The sequence below is a fragment of the Anguilla anguilla genome, chromosome 2 (assembly GCF_013347855.1).
Source record: "Anguilla anguilla isolate fAngAng1 chromosome 2, fAngAng1.pri, whole genome shotgun sequence".
NCBI classification, from domain to species: Eukaryota; Metazoa; Chordata; class Actinopteri; order Anguilliformes; family Anguillidae; genus Anguilla; species Anguilla anguilla.
This window is the reverse complement of record NC_049202.1, coordinates 33065038-33086579: the sequence shown is the minus strand read 5'-3', so window position 1 is coordinate 33086579 and position 21542 is coordinate 33065038. Positions and strand designations below refer to the sequence as shown.

At 43.6% G+C, this 21542-nt stretch overlaps 1 protein-coding gene across 1 annotated transcript; it reads right to left on the bottom strand.

Annotated features, from left to right (window-relative positions):
* Positions 1-13558: 13558 nt before the first annotated feature.
* On the bottom strand, positions 13559-19321 carry wnt9b (wingless-type MMTV integration site family, member 9B). Its single transcript, XM_035406759.1, has 4 exons — positions 19209-19321; positions 17123-17376; positions 15635-15900; positions 13559-14020 (listed from the first exon to the last, which is right to left on the bottom strand). Exons 1-4 carry the CDS (start codon positions 19292-19294, stop codon positions 13559-13561), a joined length of 1068 nt encoding a protein of 355 aa, XP_035262650.1. The 5' UTR covers positions 19295-19321.
* Between the last annotated feature and the right edge of the window lie 2221 nt (positions 19322-21542).

The following is a 21542-nucleotide window of genomic DNA, read 5'->3' as shown; positions in this document are numbered from 1 at the left end:
TTCCGTCTGCCTCAATATGAAATAATGCGCCAAATTTCCACAAAATGTACATATGTTTAACAGAAAATAAACTAATAATATGGTTTGTTGTCACTTGCCATTTTCCTATTTGGAAGCCATAAATCATTTTAGAAATTTTGTAGAAATAATAAAATATGGATGAAACGGTTGAGATGTCACACCTTGCAGGGATTGCAAAAGCCCACCAATCGCTGTCAGTGTTGGTCTGTTTGGAGTGATGAACCGTGTAATTGGTTGAGCTCCTCTCTGGTTTTCTCTGTGAAAAGTGACAATCATAGAACATAAAATGGTGACAACACAACCATCCTATCCCTCTTTTATAGCCCCTAAAGGGGATCAGGAATGCACGTTTCAGTGGTATTGAAGTTTACCTTTGCAGACTTGATGCTACTCAATTTTACCAAGGTTGTTTATAAGATAACCTTATTGCACTTATAGACCCCATTGATTTTACCTGCAGGTTGCTATTCTTATGTCATAATTTGTTTCCCTCTGTGGGCATATAGGTTTTTTCTCATTGTATTATGTTGGTAAATATAATAAACAAACACTTAAAAAATTTGTCTTAATATCCATATCACACCTTTTATTTTGAAGAAGCTGTACATTTGCTTCTCCAAATTTGCTCTAAAATCTAATTCTGCTTTTTTCCTAAATTTGGCATCACCAATTCCAATTCTCGAACCACACCACTGTTGCCCTTGCACCCATGCACTTGTCCACATTGCTTTTGCTGTTTTCCAAACTACAGGCAACACACTACCAGCTGAAAAAGAAGCAAACCTCTCAGTGAAAATGACTAAGCCTGTAGGCTCCTGGTACATCTCTTAGGGGTGCTAATGCGACAACTGAAGGAGCCCTGGTCAATATAAACCCACTCTACATGACTAAGCAAATTGTGCCAGACCACTATGAGCTGTGGCTAGCACCTTTACTAGAGCTATGAACTATGGCGCCCACCATTTCACATTTTGTGTACCTTAATATGCTAGGGTTCGATTTTGGTTAAGCAATGTCTCGTCCGTTTTAGGTATCCGTAAGTTCAAGTAATTGAAAAGCTATTTGGGAATTTAATGTACTATGACTACCTTATTAATTATTAATTAATTTTGCAGTAATCCACACTTTTGATTCACATTGATTTACATTGTCTGATGGAAATACAGGTATAACATCAGAAAACATCACTAGAAAACATCACTGTCGACTCTTGCAATCCGTGACCTGTGTAATTACCCCAGTTTCCTAATATTGGTGTCAGAACACAACCTTTTTCAGTCAGGTTGCCTCTTCTGCCTGCAGACATAGATGAGCAAAACATGATATGAAACTTTCCACTGAAAAAATAAATCTTGCCATGCAGATGAGTGAGGTATCAAGTCATTTGTTAACCTGCTTAATCACCATTTTGGTTGATTGAATGTATGAAAGGGAAACATTGATTCTTGGCATTAAGCTGTAATGTTTTCAAAAACCTCAACAATGGCTCCTCAGAGGGGTAGACGCTGTCTATAAAATAGCGTGATCCTGGGGCGCTCCTGGCTTCCTGTCAAAAAAAAAAAAAAACACATTTCACTCCTCTGCGCTCTTCAGAGGAGCACGGCCATGGGAAAAACAAAGCTAAAACCGTAGCAGTCCCTCTAGGGCGGATTGGGGGGGTGCGGCAAAGCTCTCTCTGACATGGTTACAGTTCCCTTTGATTGCGTGTTGATGTTTACCCCCACAGAGCCATCAGTGAGGAGAGACACTAGTTATGCTATGTGATGCGTTGTCTCTCCGGGCTACAATTTTTTAACAGGGGGCCTTTTTTGCCCCGTGCCCCGAACTGCTGCCGTTCAAGCTGCTTCTTGCTTCCCACTGCCTGCGTTCCTCAGTAGTCATAACATTTCCCCTGGGCGGCTGAGGATGAGGCAGAGGGAGCAGATAGCCACGGGGACGGGGAGAGAGAAGCCCCGGCGGTATCTCGCTGCATGATGTATGATGTATGTACATCTCTGTGAAGATCGCAGGAGTCAGCATGATCTGTCCTGAAGCGACAGGACGTCTTTCAACTCACCACAGCTCACGCCTGGGGAGCTGGGGGCAGCCCCTGGACTATGCCAGACCTTCCCATGTAGAAAGGCTCTAGCCCCTCTGGGTCCAGGTGTGTGCGTGTGTGTGTGTGTGTGGGGGGGGGGGGGGGTCATGCCGACTTGCGCTAGCTACACATCGTGACCTGGAAATCCTGTCTTGTCTTGGTGACTGCTGCCATAATATAAACTATCCGATGGAAACATGTTTTCTCCTGTAACATTATTGTTTTGTCACAATAATCTTACAATTTTTGCATTTGAATATGTGTATTTTCTTTTATCTGCCGGTATATCAGCCATTAAAGTTGTGACTCTTGGTAGTCAGAGTTCCAGGAAATAAAAATGGCATCCAGTTTTGAAAATGTGGATGCTGTGGGAATGTGGTCTGGAGACCTTTGAGCTTTCGCTCAATTTCAGACTGGCAGCTCACATGGGCAAATGAACGCAGATTAAATATTTATTAAGTTCTCTCGGTGCAGGCGAGGGTGAATTAAATGTTTGTGTTCGGATGGGGTTTTTTTGTGCAGGTTTTTTTTTTTCCAATTCAATAAGACATCATTGAAGAAGAGGCAGAGGTGCGCCCACACAGGGAGCGGTGCCTTGGGAGCCGTGGTGAAATACCTGCCCTGCAGACACACGTCCTGTGTGATCCTGGAGAGCCGCTCTCAGACCCGGCTGAGCCCTGGGATCACAGATCACGCAGCTGGCGGTAGACACCATGACACACTCACTTAAACATGCTCCCTCACTGTCCTGCCCTCAGCCATACCACCTGGGAGCGGTGGCTCCCCCGCGCACCTGAGTGCTACAGAAGAGCATCCACCCCCATGAACCCCGGTTCGCCCTTCTCTGCCGTGTGTGGGTTCCAGCACGAACAGCAGCACTCCGCAGCGAGCGCTGTGGTGATGAAAGCACTTTGGCAAGTGCTCCCGCGTCTTTAAAAAAAAAGCTGCAATTGAGTTAAAGTCATTAAATGCCAAACTACCCTTGAAGACGGTACTACAGAGAAGCCTGCAGAGCATTCGGTTTATTTAAACGTTACAGAGGCAAACAGAACATGCTAATTGCTAGCATAAAGAATGATTCTAGTGTAACTCTGCCCTTCTCGGTTGAATAATCCCAACAGAACCACATGCTCAGAGAGCTCGGAGTTGGCAACGTATCCTCTGCTATCAGGGCTGCAATTGTTGATTAGTCTAGGAGGGCTGTTTGTGCTGGTAATTGAGGTCAAGTCTGAAGCCTAACAAGACTCTCTGTGTGTGTTTGAGAGAGAGAGGCACGGTAAAACTGAGAGAGATACTGGGCTGCCGAGGCACACAGTCTCTATCAGGAGTGCAGAAGCGGCAACGTAAACCCCTGCATGAGCAGTGCTCCAGGTGTTTCTTCCAGGGTGAGCAGGATCCAGTAGGCTCATGGGAACGGCCTCTTCACTGCTTTCCCAGCCTTCTGCCACAGAGGGAGGGATATCTGGGGGCTTTAGTAGGCTGGGGAGGACGAGGGATGCCTGGTCAGGATGGGGGTGCGTTTTTGCACCATGAAATTGAGTCACTTATTGTCAGATATTGTCATTGAGCCAAGATTACTTTGTCATGTTGTTCAAGCATATGACATCACTATGTCTGTTGGTCATTAGTTAATGTGAACACTCACATGACACACTAAGTAACACAATGACCTTTTCATTAAGGATAGCAGTGTTAGCTCTACCCCATCTGTCCTTTCCAGTTGAGAAATTATAATACAAAGAGGTTTTTACTTGATTTACTTGCCAAATGATGTGCATGTAAAAATGTAATTGACCAGTATTGTGATATAGTAGTAAATATGATGGTGCTGTACCAGTGCAGAGGTGCATTGTGGTAATTGGAGTTCAGACAGTGTTGACTGTGAACCTTGTGTGTCATGGCTGGACTGGTTTGGACTGGTCTATCCACCTGCCCCAGCTTCCAAGCCCTGCCTCTTTCAGGCCAGATCAAGGTAACTCACTGCGGACGTGCACTCATGCAAGAGAAAGCATGGCCGGCTTCTTTCATTCTACCTGGTCAGATGTGTGCACTGAGCTATCCGTGAACACTTGCTCAACATTTGTTTACATACTGAAATCAACAGCAATGCTGGAGACCTGTGTGTCCAAGCAAACATTTGAGTTCTGGAGGTGGTCCTGCTCAAAGGCTTCGCTCTATGTTTCTGCTTTGAAATGCAGGTGTTGTCATGATAATGTTGTGAACCTCTCCTTCAGAATAGCATTATCTAAACGTAAAGCACCCCTCCTGTCACCTTGGGTCCCTAAGGTCAGCAGGCATCATCCCCCTCCCCTCCATGTCCTGCTCTTGCCAACCCAAAAAACCCCTCCCATTTCAGACCTCTTGAGGAAAAAAATGCACTCAAGTCTGCTGTAGCTTGGGGCAGTGCATGTGCTTGTTATGGGTTGTGCAACTGCGTTAGTCATTTTACATTCCAAATTCCTGCCCAATGCTGTATTTCCATTATTCTTTTCATTATTATTTCCTTCTCTTTATTCTTTTTCTCTCCATCCTTTTATTGGGGTGAGGGTGCGGTCCATTTCCTACCACAAGCCTCGGAATTGCCCTGTTGTCACCCATTTAGAGACTCTTATTTTCGATTCCCTCTAACATAGCCCTATAGCACTCTGAACTAAAAAAAATGCTTCCTCTCATTCACTCAGGGAATCGGGTAGAAAGTCGGCCACTGGCAAGCTCATTAAAAATGCTTCTCTGCAGTTTCCACAATCGACTGATTAGTATCTGTGCTATGCTAGGCGTGTGTGTGTGGTGTAGGGGAGAGATGGGAGATAAAATGTCTAGTCCCCAGGGGGTTCAAGACCTGCCTGGTTGACCTCACTGAGCAAACATAGCCAGTGACTTTCCGGGCCTACCCAGGTACTTGCACCACCCTACACTGGCATCCTGCACACACTAATACATGCTGCCCGTGCATTAATTTATATTCCTGCACAGACAAAAGCAGACCTTCACACAAACGCGATTCACACGCACACACACACACACACACACACAAATGCGTGAGTGGTGTGGCGAATACCGAGCAGTAAGAATGTGTCCCTGCGGGGCTCCCCATAGGAGTGACAGGTTGGGAGAGGTCTGGGCAGAGCTGCGGGGTGATTTATTGAGGCTGCCGCAGAGGGCCCGTCCATCTTGATAATTGTACGATGTGACAGGAAGCGCTTCACTAGCACCGGGAAGCACAGTGAGTTATAGACTGTAACATGGAATGCAGAGCGGGAAAGGTGCAAGGAGTGGGGGTGGGATGGGGCGGGGGGAGACACAGAAAGCCTCGCTCTGCAGAAAACATGCACACCTGAACGGTTTGCCCCAAACTTGTTCTCATTCAGTACTGTGTACCATTTCTCTGGGCACTGCGTTGGACATAGTCTCACCTTTGTGCTTCTGTTTGCCCACGGAGAACAGTGGATCGCATGGCGCTGCACTTACCGGTCGTTGGAAGCAGCTCTGTTTTCCCTGTGCCTGAACCCGGGTGGCTATCAAGCCAAGTCATTGACTTAAACAGCCCTGCCGTGAGAGGGGCTGTCTCGACCCCTCCCATCGAGTTGTGTTTCACGCTATTAATCTTCATCTCTCAAAGCAACTGACTGCAGTGGCATGCACAGCACCCATCTGCCACCCAGCTCTCCGTAGACACCCCACACATGCTGTAAATCAAAAAAAACCCCTCCTCCCCCTGCGTCCCCCTCCAAACATACACATTCTGTCACATACCCCCTGCTGCCCTCTCTCAGATTCTTCACCCCTGCGTAGATGCACACCTCCTGGACTGGGCTTTGCGTGAGAAACAGCCGGCAAACTCCTCGGGACCTTCTGCTTGCAGAGGGCAGTAGGGAAATGAAGGCTTTAAGAGTTCATTTAAAACAACAGCAGCAGCAGCCATGGCAGGGAAATCAAACTGGCCTTGGGGCTACATCCACCCTGCCCCCCCCCCCCCCACCCCACCCCAAACACGCACCCCAAAGAGAGGTCCTCAACTCTTTCCCCTTCTCTCCTCGCCCTCTCTTTTCCTGTCTGTCCAAGAGAGGGGACCTCTCTCCTTTCAATTCAAGAATTGGACCACCCCCAAGGAGAAGGCCTCTCACCACTGCCTTTCTCTCAGGTATAGCTCCATTCCCTCTCTCTGGCAGGCTAAATGTCTCTTCTCTTTCTCTCATATTTGGTGTTAGGAGGGACATGCCTGAAATGTCCTGGTGAAACTAGCACAGTGTCTCTTGATGCTCCTCAAATCTCCTATGGGGACATAATGGGACACTGGTCCTCAGTTCTGGTCCTGGAGAGCCAGTGGGTCTGCTGCTTTTGTTGTTACTCAGCGCTTGAGAAGCACAGCGATTGATAAATTACAAGAGTCTATTACACAGCTAAGGTCACCGGGTTTCTTGGGTCTGAATTTGTTGCTGATCTTAAGGCTAACTCTGTGGCTCTCCCAGGGCCAGAATTGAGGATCGCTGGTGTCGGAGATCGATCAGTTGTCATGGGTCACTTTTGTCTCCATGCTTGCTGTTCAGTTTAAGTTCAAAGCATGCAAAGAAAGAGCAACTCAGAAAGGCACCTAGGTCCTAGGGTTGGAGAAGGGGAGGGCAATTCTGTGATTGAAGTGTTACCATTGGAGTCATACTGATGCCCAGTCCTTCCCGCTTCTCTGTAACCCCCGCTGAATTCCAATGAAACAAGGCAGTGTTAATCCTCATGCTTCGGGGGATTTTGGCAAGGGTTCGGAGGCAATAATCTAGACTGACAACACTCATGCAGCGGTGGCCTCACCTCTGTCTGCTGGGACGGCCCTCGCCCCAAGGGGAATGGGAGATGTGTCAGCAGGGTCGCACTCTCACCACCACACCCTTCAAGGAACTTGACTGCAATTACCTTCGCTGGAGAAGTGGTGTCAATATTATGAGATTCTAGGAAGAAAAGGTTTCTTTCATTATCCTCGATAATGTGCACCAGGCAAACTTTAATGAGTAGCAATTAGTGGTGGAGTTATTTGTGAAAGTTTTGATAATTACATTCTCTGAGATGGAGTAATGAGGTGATTCTCGTCACAAACGGTAATAATAAAGGGGCCTGTGGTTCATGATGCACCTCATCTCCCCCAAGCTGTGTGAGTCTTCAGAGACAGAGAGGGAGTTTAACAGAGGGAAGATGCTGTTTGTTGTTTTGAGTGAATGGAAGGAGAAGGCTCTGAACTTGCCCAAGTCATGAATTACCCCACCAGGTCTTGCAGTGCGTTGCACAGTCTTTTTCCGTTTTGTCTGGTTCTCTGCAATGCTTTGCTTGGCTTTCATCTTGGGTAATTACCACGGACCTTATTTTCACCCCAATGGGTATTCCCAGTGAGCACCTGCAGGCACTGTGTGCACTGTGCAGAGAAATGTGTCACCCTGGTGTTCTATATTTGCTCCATCCAACTGTTCTGAATGCTTCGCTGAACAGGATGTTTACAGTGGGGGAATATTATTGTCAATTAGTCTGTCCCCTGTATGCAGTCCTCCTCAGTGCTCATCAGTCATCGTAGCATTTTTAGGAGGGGGGGGGGGCTCACTGATTACAGAGACGACTGACACCAGGGCTGGAGATCAAGAATGCAGAGCCACACGGCTGCACGGCATGAACAGCTCCACACTACGTGTGCGGGGGTGGGGTGGGGGTGGGGGGGTTTATTTCTCAGGAGAGGGTCCTAATGTATTCGCCCAGGGTGAAACACCTGCAGCTGTGGCGCGTGCACTGCTGTGTGGAAAGCAGAGCGGGGGACCAGCGTCCCTTCCTCCGACAGATGAAAGCAAGCTGGGGCTGGATGATTAGAAATCAGTTGGCGTGGAGCAGGAGTTTGCGTGAGGAACGCGGCACAGGTGTGCCTCCGGGTTTGACACAGTGGAGCAGAGAAAGGAAGGAGGAGATAAGAACAGGCGTCTGTTTCCAAGCAGACTTGTGGTCGTGTTGAATTATGGGATCAAAAATATGCGGTTAGTGCTGATAGACTCATACGACTTTTAATTTAACCTTCCTGTATTACATTATAGGTACTGTATGAACCCAAACAAATGTTGTCTGGGGAATCAGGGGGAGGAGTGGTTGGGGAAGCACCAAAGAATGTTGGAAGAATAAGAACTAAAGACTTCGATTTGGCCTGTCACATTGCGTTAGACTCCCGTTCTTGTCAATCAATCCCCAGGTGCGGCATAGCAAGAATGACCCCTCTCTCTCATACGGCTACTTATGTTTCGGGCCCCCCCTCAATCGCCCGACGAGGAGGGCTCCACCAGGGGTGAAGGGGTTAACAGCGGCACTGTCTCCATGCTCAGGGCAGCGTGAGGAGAGGAGAGTGGCAGTAATCCTCCTCAGCTGGTACCCTTGCCCAGCCTCCCGGCCCAGCCAGGCCTGGCTGGATTAAAGTGTCATGGGAAAGGCCGAGGGCTCCACGACACCTTGACTGGCCACTCATGCTTAAAGAAGGAGGGTCCCCAACCAGCAGGGGGGCAGAAGAGACTGGGGGGTCCCAGGGAGATATCTATGGGGGGGTATGGAATCCAGGTAATGGGAGTCTGGCGGGACCAAAGTAAGGGGCTTGGAATGGACGTTTGGGGGAAGTGAAGATTCTAAGTTGGGTTTCAGTTTTCAGTCATGCGGAAAATTCTTCGTCAATTATTTAAAATTCTAATCACCTGATTTGTATACCAAAATCAAGAACCAGTAATGAGTAGCGAACAGAAACGCAAAACTTGTTTTTACAAACAATATATAATCATTTATTCAGTCACTTATAACAGCTTTTAAATAAGAATATATATAATATAATTTTGTATTTCTATTTGAGATGTCACAAAGGTAAAATGATGATTATGCACAGCCCAGTTGAGGAGCCCTGGAAATTGAATGTCAAAGCTGAATTTCATGGAGAATTTAAGGGATGAATGGCAAACAGATTAGTTCAGTGTTCATTTGCTTACAGGCTGTACAAGTGAGGTAGAAACATAACCTTTGAAGTTTGAGTGATTTCCCTTGTTATGGAAGCCTTGAGCTACAATGTGAACTTTGACCTTTTTTTGACAAAATGTTACACATATCTTTGAGTGGGAGGCTTTTTGTGTCTGAACAAAAATTTATAATTCTGTGTATAATGATTTCACCATTGTGTATAATGACAAACCAGTGGTGTGTCTGAGTTTGTTTCTCCACATTTTTGGGCAAGGCATCCATGTTATAAAAAATAAAACCAAAACATATTACAAATGCTGAAGTTACAAAAAGAACAAGAGGCATTTATACACATGAATGAAATCCAACAGCACAAGTTGATTTGGCAACAAAAATCATTGCACTCATGCAAGTTAGAAGACATCAGCCATAACACAAGTATATTTATCGCAATAATGTTTGTTAACATTAATTCTAACTTGTTTGTGGACTAACAACAATCAATACTGGACCAATAAATATTCATCTGCAATAAAAAACAACTTTCTATGAGTTCCCCATGGCCTTCTCAATTACATATAGACATGTCATATGAATACTAAAACAGGACTTAAAGAACAGTGTGACTAAATGTCACAATTACCAACTTAATTTGAATGCAAGTATATCCATCTGGGGTCAATGGGTTTAATTCATTTGGTGCAGGTACATCTTATTAAAAAAAACAGCTATTTGGATATGTAGACTGAACCATATCGACTGCTTCTTGATTGATAAGCTATTGGGACTGAAATTTACACAGGGCGCAGCAGAGCACTTGCTGATTGTCTTAAATTTAGACTTTGATATCCCAAAGTGAACCGCTGTGACTTACCTGTCTGAGGCAGAAATTACAATGAACTTGAAGGTTTTGGGTTTGATCAATGAAGCCAATTTCACCACAGCGCTTTCCAGCTCAGGGGAATTTCCTTCCCCTGCATCAAGGCCCCCGCCCGTGATTGCCCTGATCGGGCGCCAGCACAAACAGATGTCTGACACAAACGAATATGTAATATTCCCCTAATAACATCCAGGCTCGCGGGGAGAGGGGGCTTTATCTTTAGAAGAATGGAGATTGATCAGCTGAGCCCCAAAGTGCCTTAACTGTCCCTGTAAACTGCTCGAAATGAGATTGAAATCCGGCTCTTACGTGGTCTTTGCCAGTGCTGGAGCACTCGGGGAAGGGGGAGAACTCCTGCCCTCGGGCGCGTGGTGTCACTGCTCGGAGTTTGAACAAACAAAACAGTCACCAAGAGATTAAAAACAGATATGTGGCACAAAAAAAAAAAATCATGTCGGGACACCGTATGAACAGTTCAGCCTCAATCACAAAGGAGCAAAGGGGTCTGGAGGATAAATGCTGCAATTTCCACTAATTGTTGATGAGAAAACACAACATGCCAAAGAATGAGCCATTCAAGCCAAATAAATACACAAAAGGGAGCTTAAGTTAGATGCTTAAGAAGTAAAGGGGTAAAACTAAAAGTTTTGTCATTTGCATGTGAACATGCTCAAAGCCCGTAATTTTAAAGTCCTTGTGAACACGTAAACATTGTAGTTAGTTATACACAAGGCAATAGTGTGGGACAATGTCTTTACACAGTATCACACCCACGGTACTTGAAAACCATGTCCAATCCCTTCATAGTGTACTAACACAGTGCTTTTGCATTGTGTATCCCTTTTCATCACTGCCTTAAAATATATTCCCTAATTTCCTCTCCATTACAGATAAAGCATGACACACCAGAGTCAAATCATGTTATGTCATCCCTTGACATGTGGACATGTTATAATTATGAACAAAAATATGGGCAGATGAAATCTGATTATACAAGGCACACATCGCATACCATATCATACAATTAACATTCTTAGGAGGTTCAGCAGTGCTAAATACAACTAAAAACATTTTATAGCTCAAGTAAGCTACATTTAAAGCATGCAAAGAGCCAAACAAAACAACCAAATGCTAAAAGAACGACATGATAAACTAACTGTGGCCAAATAACCTAGTGTAGATTACACCGGAAGCCATATTTGTTGTAAGCAATGCGATTTATGTGTGTTTTGACGGAGTATTACTGTTTGCTCATTTAAGTGCTTCTTATTGACCCACTATTTACAAAAGGGCCCACTTGCGTTTCTCACAGCAACAGACAGACAGCCCACTGGACTCCATGCGGCCAAGTGGTGTTTTTCCCTCAAAGAACTTGCAACGACACACAGACATACAGCAGCAGGCAGACAAGCAACAGGGCACATTAGCACTGCCCTTTCCCCTACCAGGACTCAAACAAGGCGGAAGTACCAGGCTCAGTGTTCAAACGACATCTGCATAATGTGGAAACATGCTCCTTAAGCACCGTAGCAAAGCTGGTTAACTGGCTAACCAGAGAGCAAGACTGTGCAGGATGTGTCATTACCATGTTGCTCTGTTTGTGTAATACAGAGGGAAAATCCCTCACAGAGGAAATTCTTCATAATTGTTTGGCCCCTAGCAAATAGCTATTTGTTGCTTCTGGCAGGTTATGTGCACATGCTTTTCTTTGTAATCTCTTTTCTTGTAAACTTCTCAAATTAAACAGTAAAATGTTCACTGTTAATACAGCTCTAACAGACTTGAATCTATTGAATCCAGTAAGGATCACATGCTAAACACATGTACCAGAGCACAGTAAAAGCTACTCTGTCAGAGTTGATTTAACACTAAACATTGTACTGTCTAAGATAAGACATTTCTTCAAGAATAACAATTTATACTGCTATTTGTACTGGAAATGTGTCATACAATCATAAAAACAATACCACCCCTGAAAGAATTTTCCTGACTGCAAGTGGCAATGACTCTGCAAATGAAAAGGAAATGGAAACATGAACTAGCCCCACTGAAAGCTGAACAAGTCAGGGATAGTGGTTTTAGTCCTGCCTGTTTCCAGCTCTGATAATGGAAAATTTAGCAGTGATATAGTCTCTGGACAGGTCAGGTGACACCATAATCCCTCACCTAGCCTTGTACAGTACCTGGGGAAGAATGACCAGCCAGGAAGACAACCTAAACTCCTGAGACCTTTCATTGGAATGAGGTCCTGGCTGGTTGCCTCTTCATAGTCTCAGATGAAAGCCTCTAAAGTCTATTTCATTAGCAGTGAGGCCATTTGATGGGGCATCTTCTGAAGTAGTGGTTCCCAACCTCAGTCCTGGGGACCCCTGCGTGTGCTGTTTTTTTTATTACAACCACAGTTGCAACCCCAAAATTTTAACATGCTGTTCATTTTTCTTAATCAGTTGCTTTTAAACTTTAGATGGATTATTTACATTCTTAAATCGCAGTGTGTCAGAAATAGCTATGCATGCCATGAAGAATAAAAACTCCATGTTCACTTTGTGCTTATTGTGCTATATTGCAAACAGTTATATAAAAAGAGGTAGCAAAATTGTTAACTGTTCAAAATGAAAACTGAGGTGAATCAACAGGCTCCTAATTAGGTTGTTGAACATGCGTTCAAGTTCTTCCATAATTTAACCATAAACTAATTATCACAATGCAGGCTTGGCTTGTTATCATTTTCTTTGTCTTTAAATTCTACCAAATGGTTAGTTTTAGTGGCAATTTGTCCACACCTTCACCAATTAAAAACCTATTGATTCACTTCAGTCTATAATTTGATCCATTAAATGGTGTTGTTACCTGTTTTAATTTAACTATGTGCAATATATCACAATAAGCATAATGTGAATATGGGATGCTTATTCCACATGAAATGTATAGCTATTTCTGACCTAATGTGCTTTAAGAGGGTATCAAAATACCTCTAAACATAAAGAGCACCTTATTTTTAAAAAAATTAACAGCTTGTTAACATTCTGGGATTGCAACTGTGCTTGGAACGAAAACCAGCATACACAGGAGTCCCCTAGGTCAGAAGTTGGGAACCAGTGTTCTAAAGTACCATCCTAGTCACTGTGCAGTTCCTACAGCGACCAGAACAGCTGATGCTACAGACAGCAAACAACCTGCTCACCAAAATGCAACTTTTGAGTGTTATGTGTGCCATGAGGTCCTTTTGGGTTAATGCAGTTTCCCTTTTACAAAAGTAAGTTTCCCTCTTCCTGGAGTACTGAAGTTTGAAATGGGAAATCTTTGGTTCTTTGCAGTCTCAATGAAGTCTAGAAGAATAGATAAGGGCAAAGCTTGTCCAGCCTCTAAAGCCATATTCGAGTGAAGAAAACAGAGACATATGGTATTACAAGAAAGTTCCTGGTGCCACCACTTCTGTTTCCTTCATTTTTTTCTGTTCCCTCCATCTCACTCTCACAGCTTCCAAAAGGGTGTTTGCCCCTGTCCTCCAGATTCTGCCCAAATCCATACACAAAGCGATTCCTCTTCTTCAACATGGTTGACGCCATCTTCTCTGGTCCCACGCTCATTCCTCTCCCTTTCTCCCCCTTTCTCTCCCCCCCCCCTCAGTGTTTTTTACATGTGTACACTTCCTCCTCTCTCAGGCAGGTCTGGCACTCCACATGGCAGCACCAGCGCACCTGGCAGTGGCAGGAGAGGGTGGTGTGGCGCAGGGCGGTGTTGTAGCCGCGCCCGCAGCACAGGTTCTGGCAGCTGGCGTCCTTGGCGCAGGGCCGCCCGGCCGTGCCCGGGGAGTAGCGGGAGGGCCGGCAGAAGCTGGGCGAGTCCTCCAGGTAGACCAGGTCCATGGAGCGGGGGCTGTGGCCGTGGCGCCGGGGCCCCGCCAGCTCCGCCTCCCCCGTGGCGGCGTTGGTGACGCTCAGCACGCGCACGGCCGAGTCGTAGCGGAACTTGAGGAGCCGGCCGGTGTCGTGGAAGGGGGAGAGCTGCTTCCAGCAGGTGCGCACGGCGCAGGAGCCAGACACGCCGTGGCATTTACAGGTGGTCTTCAGCCCGCTCTTCACTGCCTGAGAAAGAGGGGATGAGACAGACACAGACCTCTCAGTTTCATTTGCCTGATTTATTAGCACATTTCCTGTTTCGTATGCTAAGCCAAGCCAGGCAATAGCGAAGCCGTAAACTGCAGCATGCCGTGGGTATCGCGTAGCCACCTCAGTTCAGGTCTCATGGATGATGGATGCCTTGGATAAGTATGCAGGAGTTCACCCAGCTCAGGTCTGCAGCTTTAACAGTCAGCAGATGCTGTTTATTAGTGTCTTGACACTGACTTTTGCAAATGAAGCTCACAACATGGGATAATGCTTCCATTACCGATGTGGTCTCAAGACTTCAGATATAAATCAGTAATGGTAAGTACTGTGTAGGTAAATGTGGAGATTGTGGCTGCATAGACGACACTGTCACTGCTTTTACTGGGTGTATTGTAACAGAACTGAATGTGCTGTGGGAAATGGCGACCGAGCGGTCAGCTAGAAAGAGCGCCAGCGAGGGTGGCCTGGGGTAGGTCATGTGGCAGTGGGGTCGTTCTAATGGCATGGGGCAGGAACAGCCTGAGGCGGCGGCAGTGTGTGTGAAGAGGTCAGTCGAATTCCACCCTGCACAGGTATGAGCCCCCAGGCTCCGCTCACACTCAGAACATTAGCCAGCTAATGACCAGCTACACAGGCAGCCGCCCGCCATCTTGTTTCTGTCGGTAACGAGTGTGTGCTTCTTACCTCAAGACCTGGTGTTATCTGACCTTATAGCTAGAGTCCAGAGAAGATAAGAATTTCTGTTTGTTTTTAGTTCCTTATGTTTTGTTTCACGTTTGTTTTTTCTCAGTGTACACAAAGATATAACCTGGTGGGTATTTCTTCACTTCACTACGGAAGGAACTGCCAAGGGGCTGACCTGAATTGGAACTTTAAGCTCTGAAAGATGTTTGGTAGGTGCAAAAACAAGAGTGGAGGGGGAATGTAAATTTTACATCAGCGTAATATACTATGTGGATTGATTAAGTATATATAGCACAGTATACAGTATGTGGAAAATATGTGTCCTCATATATTAAACGTCTACAGTTATAATAGCTGAAGGGAGCCCTTTAATTTTCTGAAGCTTGTGTAGCAAGCTTTATCATGCCTGGGAACACCTGGATTCACTCCGACTGTCTCCCGACCTGCGCGTCTCACAGTCGTACTCACAACAACAGCACTTTATCTGGAGCCCTTGAAAGAGGGTGCGGAGGAGCATCTATGCTCCATTAGTTGTCCCTCTATGGGAGGAACAGGCAGGCATATTCCTATGTGCACTGCCCCTCTAAGCAGTAATGCATTCAGGAGTTAGCATTCTGAATTGACAATAAGGTCTGTTTCAGGTACAGAGTACTGTTGTATCTTTAAGTGGTTGCAACAATTAAAAATTTTTATTTAATTCATTCATTCAGTCCATTGATAAATTTTGAGGCTTCTCCGCAGAACTAAAAAAAAACTGCAGCAGACCACCATCAGGAAATGAAGATTGAGATTATTGGGTGCACAAAACTGGGAGAATTATTTGTGAAGAACTACTCTCTAACTGCTTTCCTTTGGTCTTATTCTGAAGTATTTTTATTGTAATTTAAATGTCCTAGGCTCACTCACCCGAACTCCCACGTTGATGTTATGAGAGTCGATCTGTGCTCTCAAGTCCTTACTGACCCTCTTCTGCCCCAAGAAATTCTTGAGGAACTTGGTGCTGTACTTGAGGTTGTCGCCACAAATGCCCCACTGCCAGGCTTCTCGGTGCTCCAAGTCTGGTGAGTCGTCGCAAGTGCAGCGTTCCATCCGACCAGAACTGCATGCTTTTGCCAGCGCATGGGTCAAGGCTGCCGATGACACCGCCAACAAAAACGCTGTCTCCTTAAACCCTGAGAAATATGCGGCCATGTCGAGGTGTTTCAAAAACAGTAATGCATTAAATTAGTTCACAGCGCTGGCACGCACTTAATCGACATAAATAATTTATAATAAAATGAATTATAATAAAATGAAAATGTGTGTAATATGAGTAGCCTATGAATGTGTGATCGAGTCCGCCTGTTTGTCTGTTTTTGTTATGCGCGTGTTATATACTATATCGAGGGCCGTGACAGTGATATGTAGTTTACACTAAGACGCGCAGTCTTGAAGCTGATGTTTCTGGGGTTGCTCGATGTTTAAAAAAATGCAGTTTTAAGTTTTTTCTTGATGTCTTACATGTGTTCAGCGCGGACTCTCGCTGCTATTTGCATAGCCTAAAGCAATCACTATGGTGTATTTTGATCCAATTAATTATTATTTTGACTAGGAAGAGATTTTCCCAGATGAAAGCAAGTAATCTCGCCGCCCTTTTCCTCTGGGAACTGGGCGCTTTTCCTGGCTAAAAATACCATTATAGCTCTGCCTGGGACTGCCGCACAGAAACCAAGGTTTTCTAATCTCTTGTTATTTCTTACCGGGTTTGCTCGCTGTACTTCCCTTCTACATTTAACTTTTTCCGCGTTTTCTTTAAACTCACGCACGTGTTACCCCGAACCCGTTTATTCATTAAGTTGCGTTATTTTTTCTCAGTGATAATTTCGGCTGAATACCGGAAGATGAATGACAATAATCCTTTAAATCATCAGTGATGTACAGAATTCCAGGACAACCCATAACTGTTGAATAATGAGATTAAAAATAACTCACGTCCTTTTTATCTAACGTTAAGGTACCTCGTCGTTTTTACCTAGCCTATATTTAGCCTACTGTAGTATAATGGCTGCAGAACTGAATCTGTAGATTGAAAGTTCCAAAGCAGGTGTAGGGAGAATCTTAATTCCCAGGTGTATGTATAGCCTACTCCTTGTTGCCTATACTCTTGAGAAACGTAGCCTATAGCCTACTCAATCGGAATGTAGCCTATTTAGTTGACAAAATATCCACGGGCATTGACTATATAGCTGCATTACATGTGAACATGTAAAATGTCCAATGACATTTCTAATGTAAGAACGGTATTGTCTTGTAGTAAGACTACATTTATAGCCTTGTCCCTTTCCCTTGCAGTTATTTCCCATATTAATTTTGTATATGCACGTTATGCTAAACACTCAAATCACCGTCTCTCACCTCGCTTTAGCAGGCTTCCTCGGCCGTCGAGGCTGCAGTTCCACCTCTCGTTTCGGAACTGGTACCGGCATTCCAGGAGGCTGAGGCGCACAGATTCCCGAAGTGTTTCGGCCAGACCCGGCTCCCGGCGGCAAAGACGCTTCTGTCGGCGAGTTAGGGTCAGCTGCTCACATTGCTTCAGGTGCGCTTTACCCGAGGGAGACTCGTTTGATAGCGGTGCAGGTAGAAACACCAGTGGCTCTCTGCCTGTCAACCTTACGGGGGAGAACAGACGAAACCAGTAAATGGATAGTTTATAATTTCACTCATATAGTTCTCATCTCTAAATATTAACCTATGAAGTCGACAGCAAAATTTTTAGTGTTAATCTGTAACACAGTTGATATGAGTCCAAATGTAGCAACTGAATTAGAGTCGATTTAACACTGAACATTTTAATTTACCCCCCCCCCAAAAAAATAAAATAAAAATAAAAATCTGCAGTTATTTCTAGAATTGGCGATATAAACAGTTCAGAACTGTAATATATATATATATATATATATATATATATATATATATATATATATATATATATATATATATATATATCCTAAGCCAAAACTGCACAATCATTTATTCTGTTTGTGATTTGTTATTACATTTATAATGTTGACCAGTGATGGTAAAGAAACTATAGCCTATTTTAATAACTTCTTAATAACTATAATGCATTAAAATGTATCTAAATGAAATTCACTCAGATAATAAAATGCAATACACGACCAAGCAATAAAAATGATAAGGCCAAGTCCACTTTAAAGGCTGAAAAGTATTTGGTATGCAGTCTATAAGGGTGCTAATGACACATCTGTATTGCCTCTATTACTAGTAGTCGCTGATGCTTATTATTATTAGTGTTGTTGTTGTTATTATTACTCTATTTTTCCCCCTATAATGTACACATAAGGAGAAAAGTGGTCTTAGCATGACCTCTTTCTAATTCTTCATTTATCTTAATTAACGCTACATAGTACAAACATTGGGAAGGAAAATATTCGGTTTCTCTAAGGAAAAACCATTAGGCAGTGTACGCAGGCTACATAAAATTCAAAACATGTTTTACGCGCAACTCTTAACTTGATTGCTCCGAAGTTACAGAGAAGTCTTTACGAATCGGGCCCTCGCGTGGAAACATAGTAAGGTGGTACCAGATTAGACATTTTCCGGTAACGGGAAACAACCATACTCGGGGGTATGGCACAGTCTAAATGTTTAACAATTCTCAGGGCATTTGGAAACAATAAATAACTTTTGCGAGAATAATAACGCACGGAATAATTCCTCCGAAGGACCTGAGTAGTCTATGAGAGACAGCCCAACATTCTGTATAAATCATAAAGATTTTACTGCTCAACGTGTCCATATATGCGCAACATAACTGGATTGAATCAGTAAATTTGTGCTTCTCGTTATTATTTACTATTAAAGCAAACAGTTTAAGTATACAACAAGGTAAGTTCAAATATTGTCAAATTATATCACAAATGTGCCACAGTTTTGGCACACAGTGTATTTAACATATTAATAGGCCGATACGTATGAAGTCACATTTTCCTTATTTCACCCACTGGACCCAAATATAAGGTAAAGCCATCATTCTCATTTTTCTGCAGCTAAGCACGTTGTACACATGTCTTTATCTATTAAACGGGCGAGTGTGCAAAAAATAAAAATTAGCCCATAGCAAGGTGAAACAAACGCACACGGCAGCTGACTTAATTTCGTTCTGCTTGTTTTCCCAAAAATGATTATGTGCTCAAAACTTATTTTTATGTTCAGTGGCAGCGAAACAGAACACCTGTAAGCACAGCTGGGAACTCTCAGATTTCATATCAGCATCTTTCTTTCGAGCACTCACTAAAGAAACCTCCCACGATACTACATGACACTAAACTGTTGTCTTCACGCTTTTGAATAAAAACTGAAATTTAAATTTGCTGTTAACCCGCACATCAGTATCAAGCAAAGGAACCATGTCAAGGAACAAAGTATCCCCCTCCCAAATGAACAGATACATGGAAGAAAAAGGGAAAACGCAGCTGACCCGAAATAGGCTGACGTTTGTGAGAGGAGGATGCAGAGGGCAATGAGTCGCAGCAGGCAGGCAGTCCTCGGGAGCCTGGGGCACATGATGCCGGATAAGCGCTGCTCTTCATCTCGGTGTTTCTCCGCTGAGAAGTCCCCACTCCGCAGCCAGCGCACCTCTTAAAGGGACCTGTGCCCAATTCACCCCATGGCAGGCGCGGTCCCGAGAGGGGGCTTGGCCTCTTGGGATCGCGCAGCACATTCATTGGCCAACTCCTGTGAGATGGCCCACCCCCTAGCTTAATGAACCATTTTCACTGGGGTGAATAAGACAGGTAAATCTACCTGTGACTGCACAGTCAAGGGATTTATCAGCTATTTGTTGTAAAATGTTAAATTATCTCTTGCAGAGTGCATATGGTCCCTGTTGGATTCAAATTCTATGTTAGAGTTGAATTAACACCGGTCATTTTACTGTGAATTTGAAATAAAAACCATGAACACATTCTTGATCAAGGGGGTATTTATGCTTGGCATTGTATTTTAAGTTAGGTATTGTTACCACTTTGTGGGTGTGATGTTAATGCTTATTCTATTGCTGATGATGTTATTGATGATGATGATGATGAGGAGGAGTTTATATCATGGTATTTTGCACCTGCCTGTGTTGTGCACCACATCTGTGTGTGGCTGACTGTCTTTTGGCTGACAGCCAAAGGCTTTTAAAGTCATTCATATAATAATAATAATGATACTGATACTGATAATGTTAATAATAATCTCACCATGTAGTGTAGTATGAAGTACTTGTCACTGCTCATGAATGTAATTGTAGATCAGGTGGAAGTGAGTTCAAGTTGGCATTGTTTTTGGATACTATTGTTGAACTCCCTTCCTGGCTGTGGTAGAGAATTCACATTGATTTCTTTATTTATAGATTATCTCAACACTGGGTTTTAACTTGAAGACAACCATGGCAACCCCCCCCCCCCCCCCCCCCCCCCCCCCCCCCCCCCCCCCCCCCCGCCTTTCCTCTTTTTAATTAAGAGTCCGTTATCTTTCAGCACATCAGCCCTATAGTTTTGTCTGTTCAGGGCTAATAGACACTATCAGCTCTGTGACCGCAAATCTTGAGCCTTCTGTTGCTGTTTGAACATTACAAAGAAAAGTTCCCATCCTGACGTGGAATATTGTGAGCTTATAAAGATGCTCTGTACTTCTTCTTTAATAGTAAAATCGTGGATAAGGTGTACTCATAGAAGTTTTCTCCCACACCACTTCAGGTGTTGATACCAAGTCCTATTAAATGGCTCAGATTTTACATTACAAAATTTTCATCTGTTACTGTGGAGCTTCAGTTTGAACATATTGTTTGACTGATAGACTGTGAGCTCTTGATAGTGGTAGTTGTTTCTCATTTGTTAAATAGGAGGCCAGGATAAAAAAATTTCAACTATAAAACCTACAGACTTCAACTGAGCAACACTGGAAGGTAATGGAGTTTTACAAATGCTTTACATGAGAATTTCATGTAACTGAGAGGGCTGTAAGATTTCTGTAAATATTATTGGCTGGTATGAGATATGTAAATGATTAAGAAAATATACATAATTTATTTTTTCGCGTCATCAGTGAAACACCCACAGAATTTTATGATGCCACATTAATTTTTTTTTTCATTACATATAAGTCATTATCCTACATGTATGTCTATTGTGCAACCAATTGTTTTTGTTGCTGTGTGACATTAATTAAATGGCATGATAACCTTTTACGTACCTTTTGATAAGAGCATCTGCAAAAAAAATGAATTCATAAATAATACTTAATTAATGCATTATTAAATCATTATCAACATTTATTACAGTGTCTGTGTAACAGATATAATGTTAATGCATGCACAGCAAAACAAGTCAACTGAGTTTGTGAATCATAAGGGCTGAAAGGAATATTTTATTAGGACTACACTTTATTAGGACTGCACTACAGATGAAAATTAATCAAATACTTGAACATTTTTATCAATTGTCAACTAAATATTTGCCAGGATAAAATCCCATTTGTTGTTATGGCAAATTAAAATAATTAATAGGTTGTTCAGGCACCAATGCGGCTGCCAGTCTCATTGAAATGGTTGTTGTTCTTTCATGGGCATAGCATCATCTAGTGGACACAATCTTAACTACAAGACAAATGCAAAGAGGTTAAATAACTAATTTAAATACTCTACCTAATCCCTACCTGCTGCTGGACCACCTGTCCTCTGCTCACTTTGCATACCACTCCCCCAACCACTGTACTCCTATTCAAATTCAAAATGCTTTATTGGCATGAAATACGTTTGTACATATTG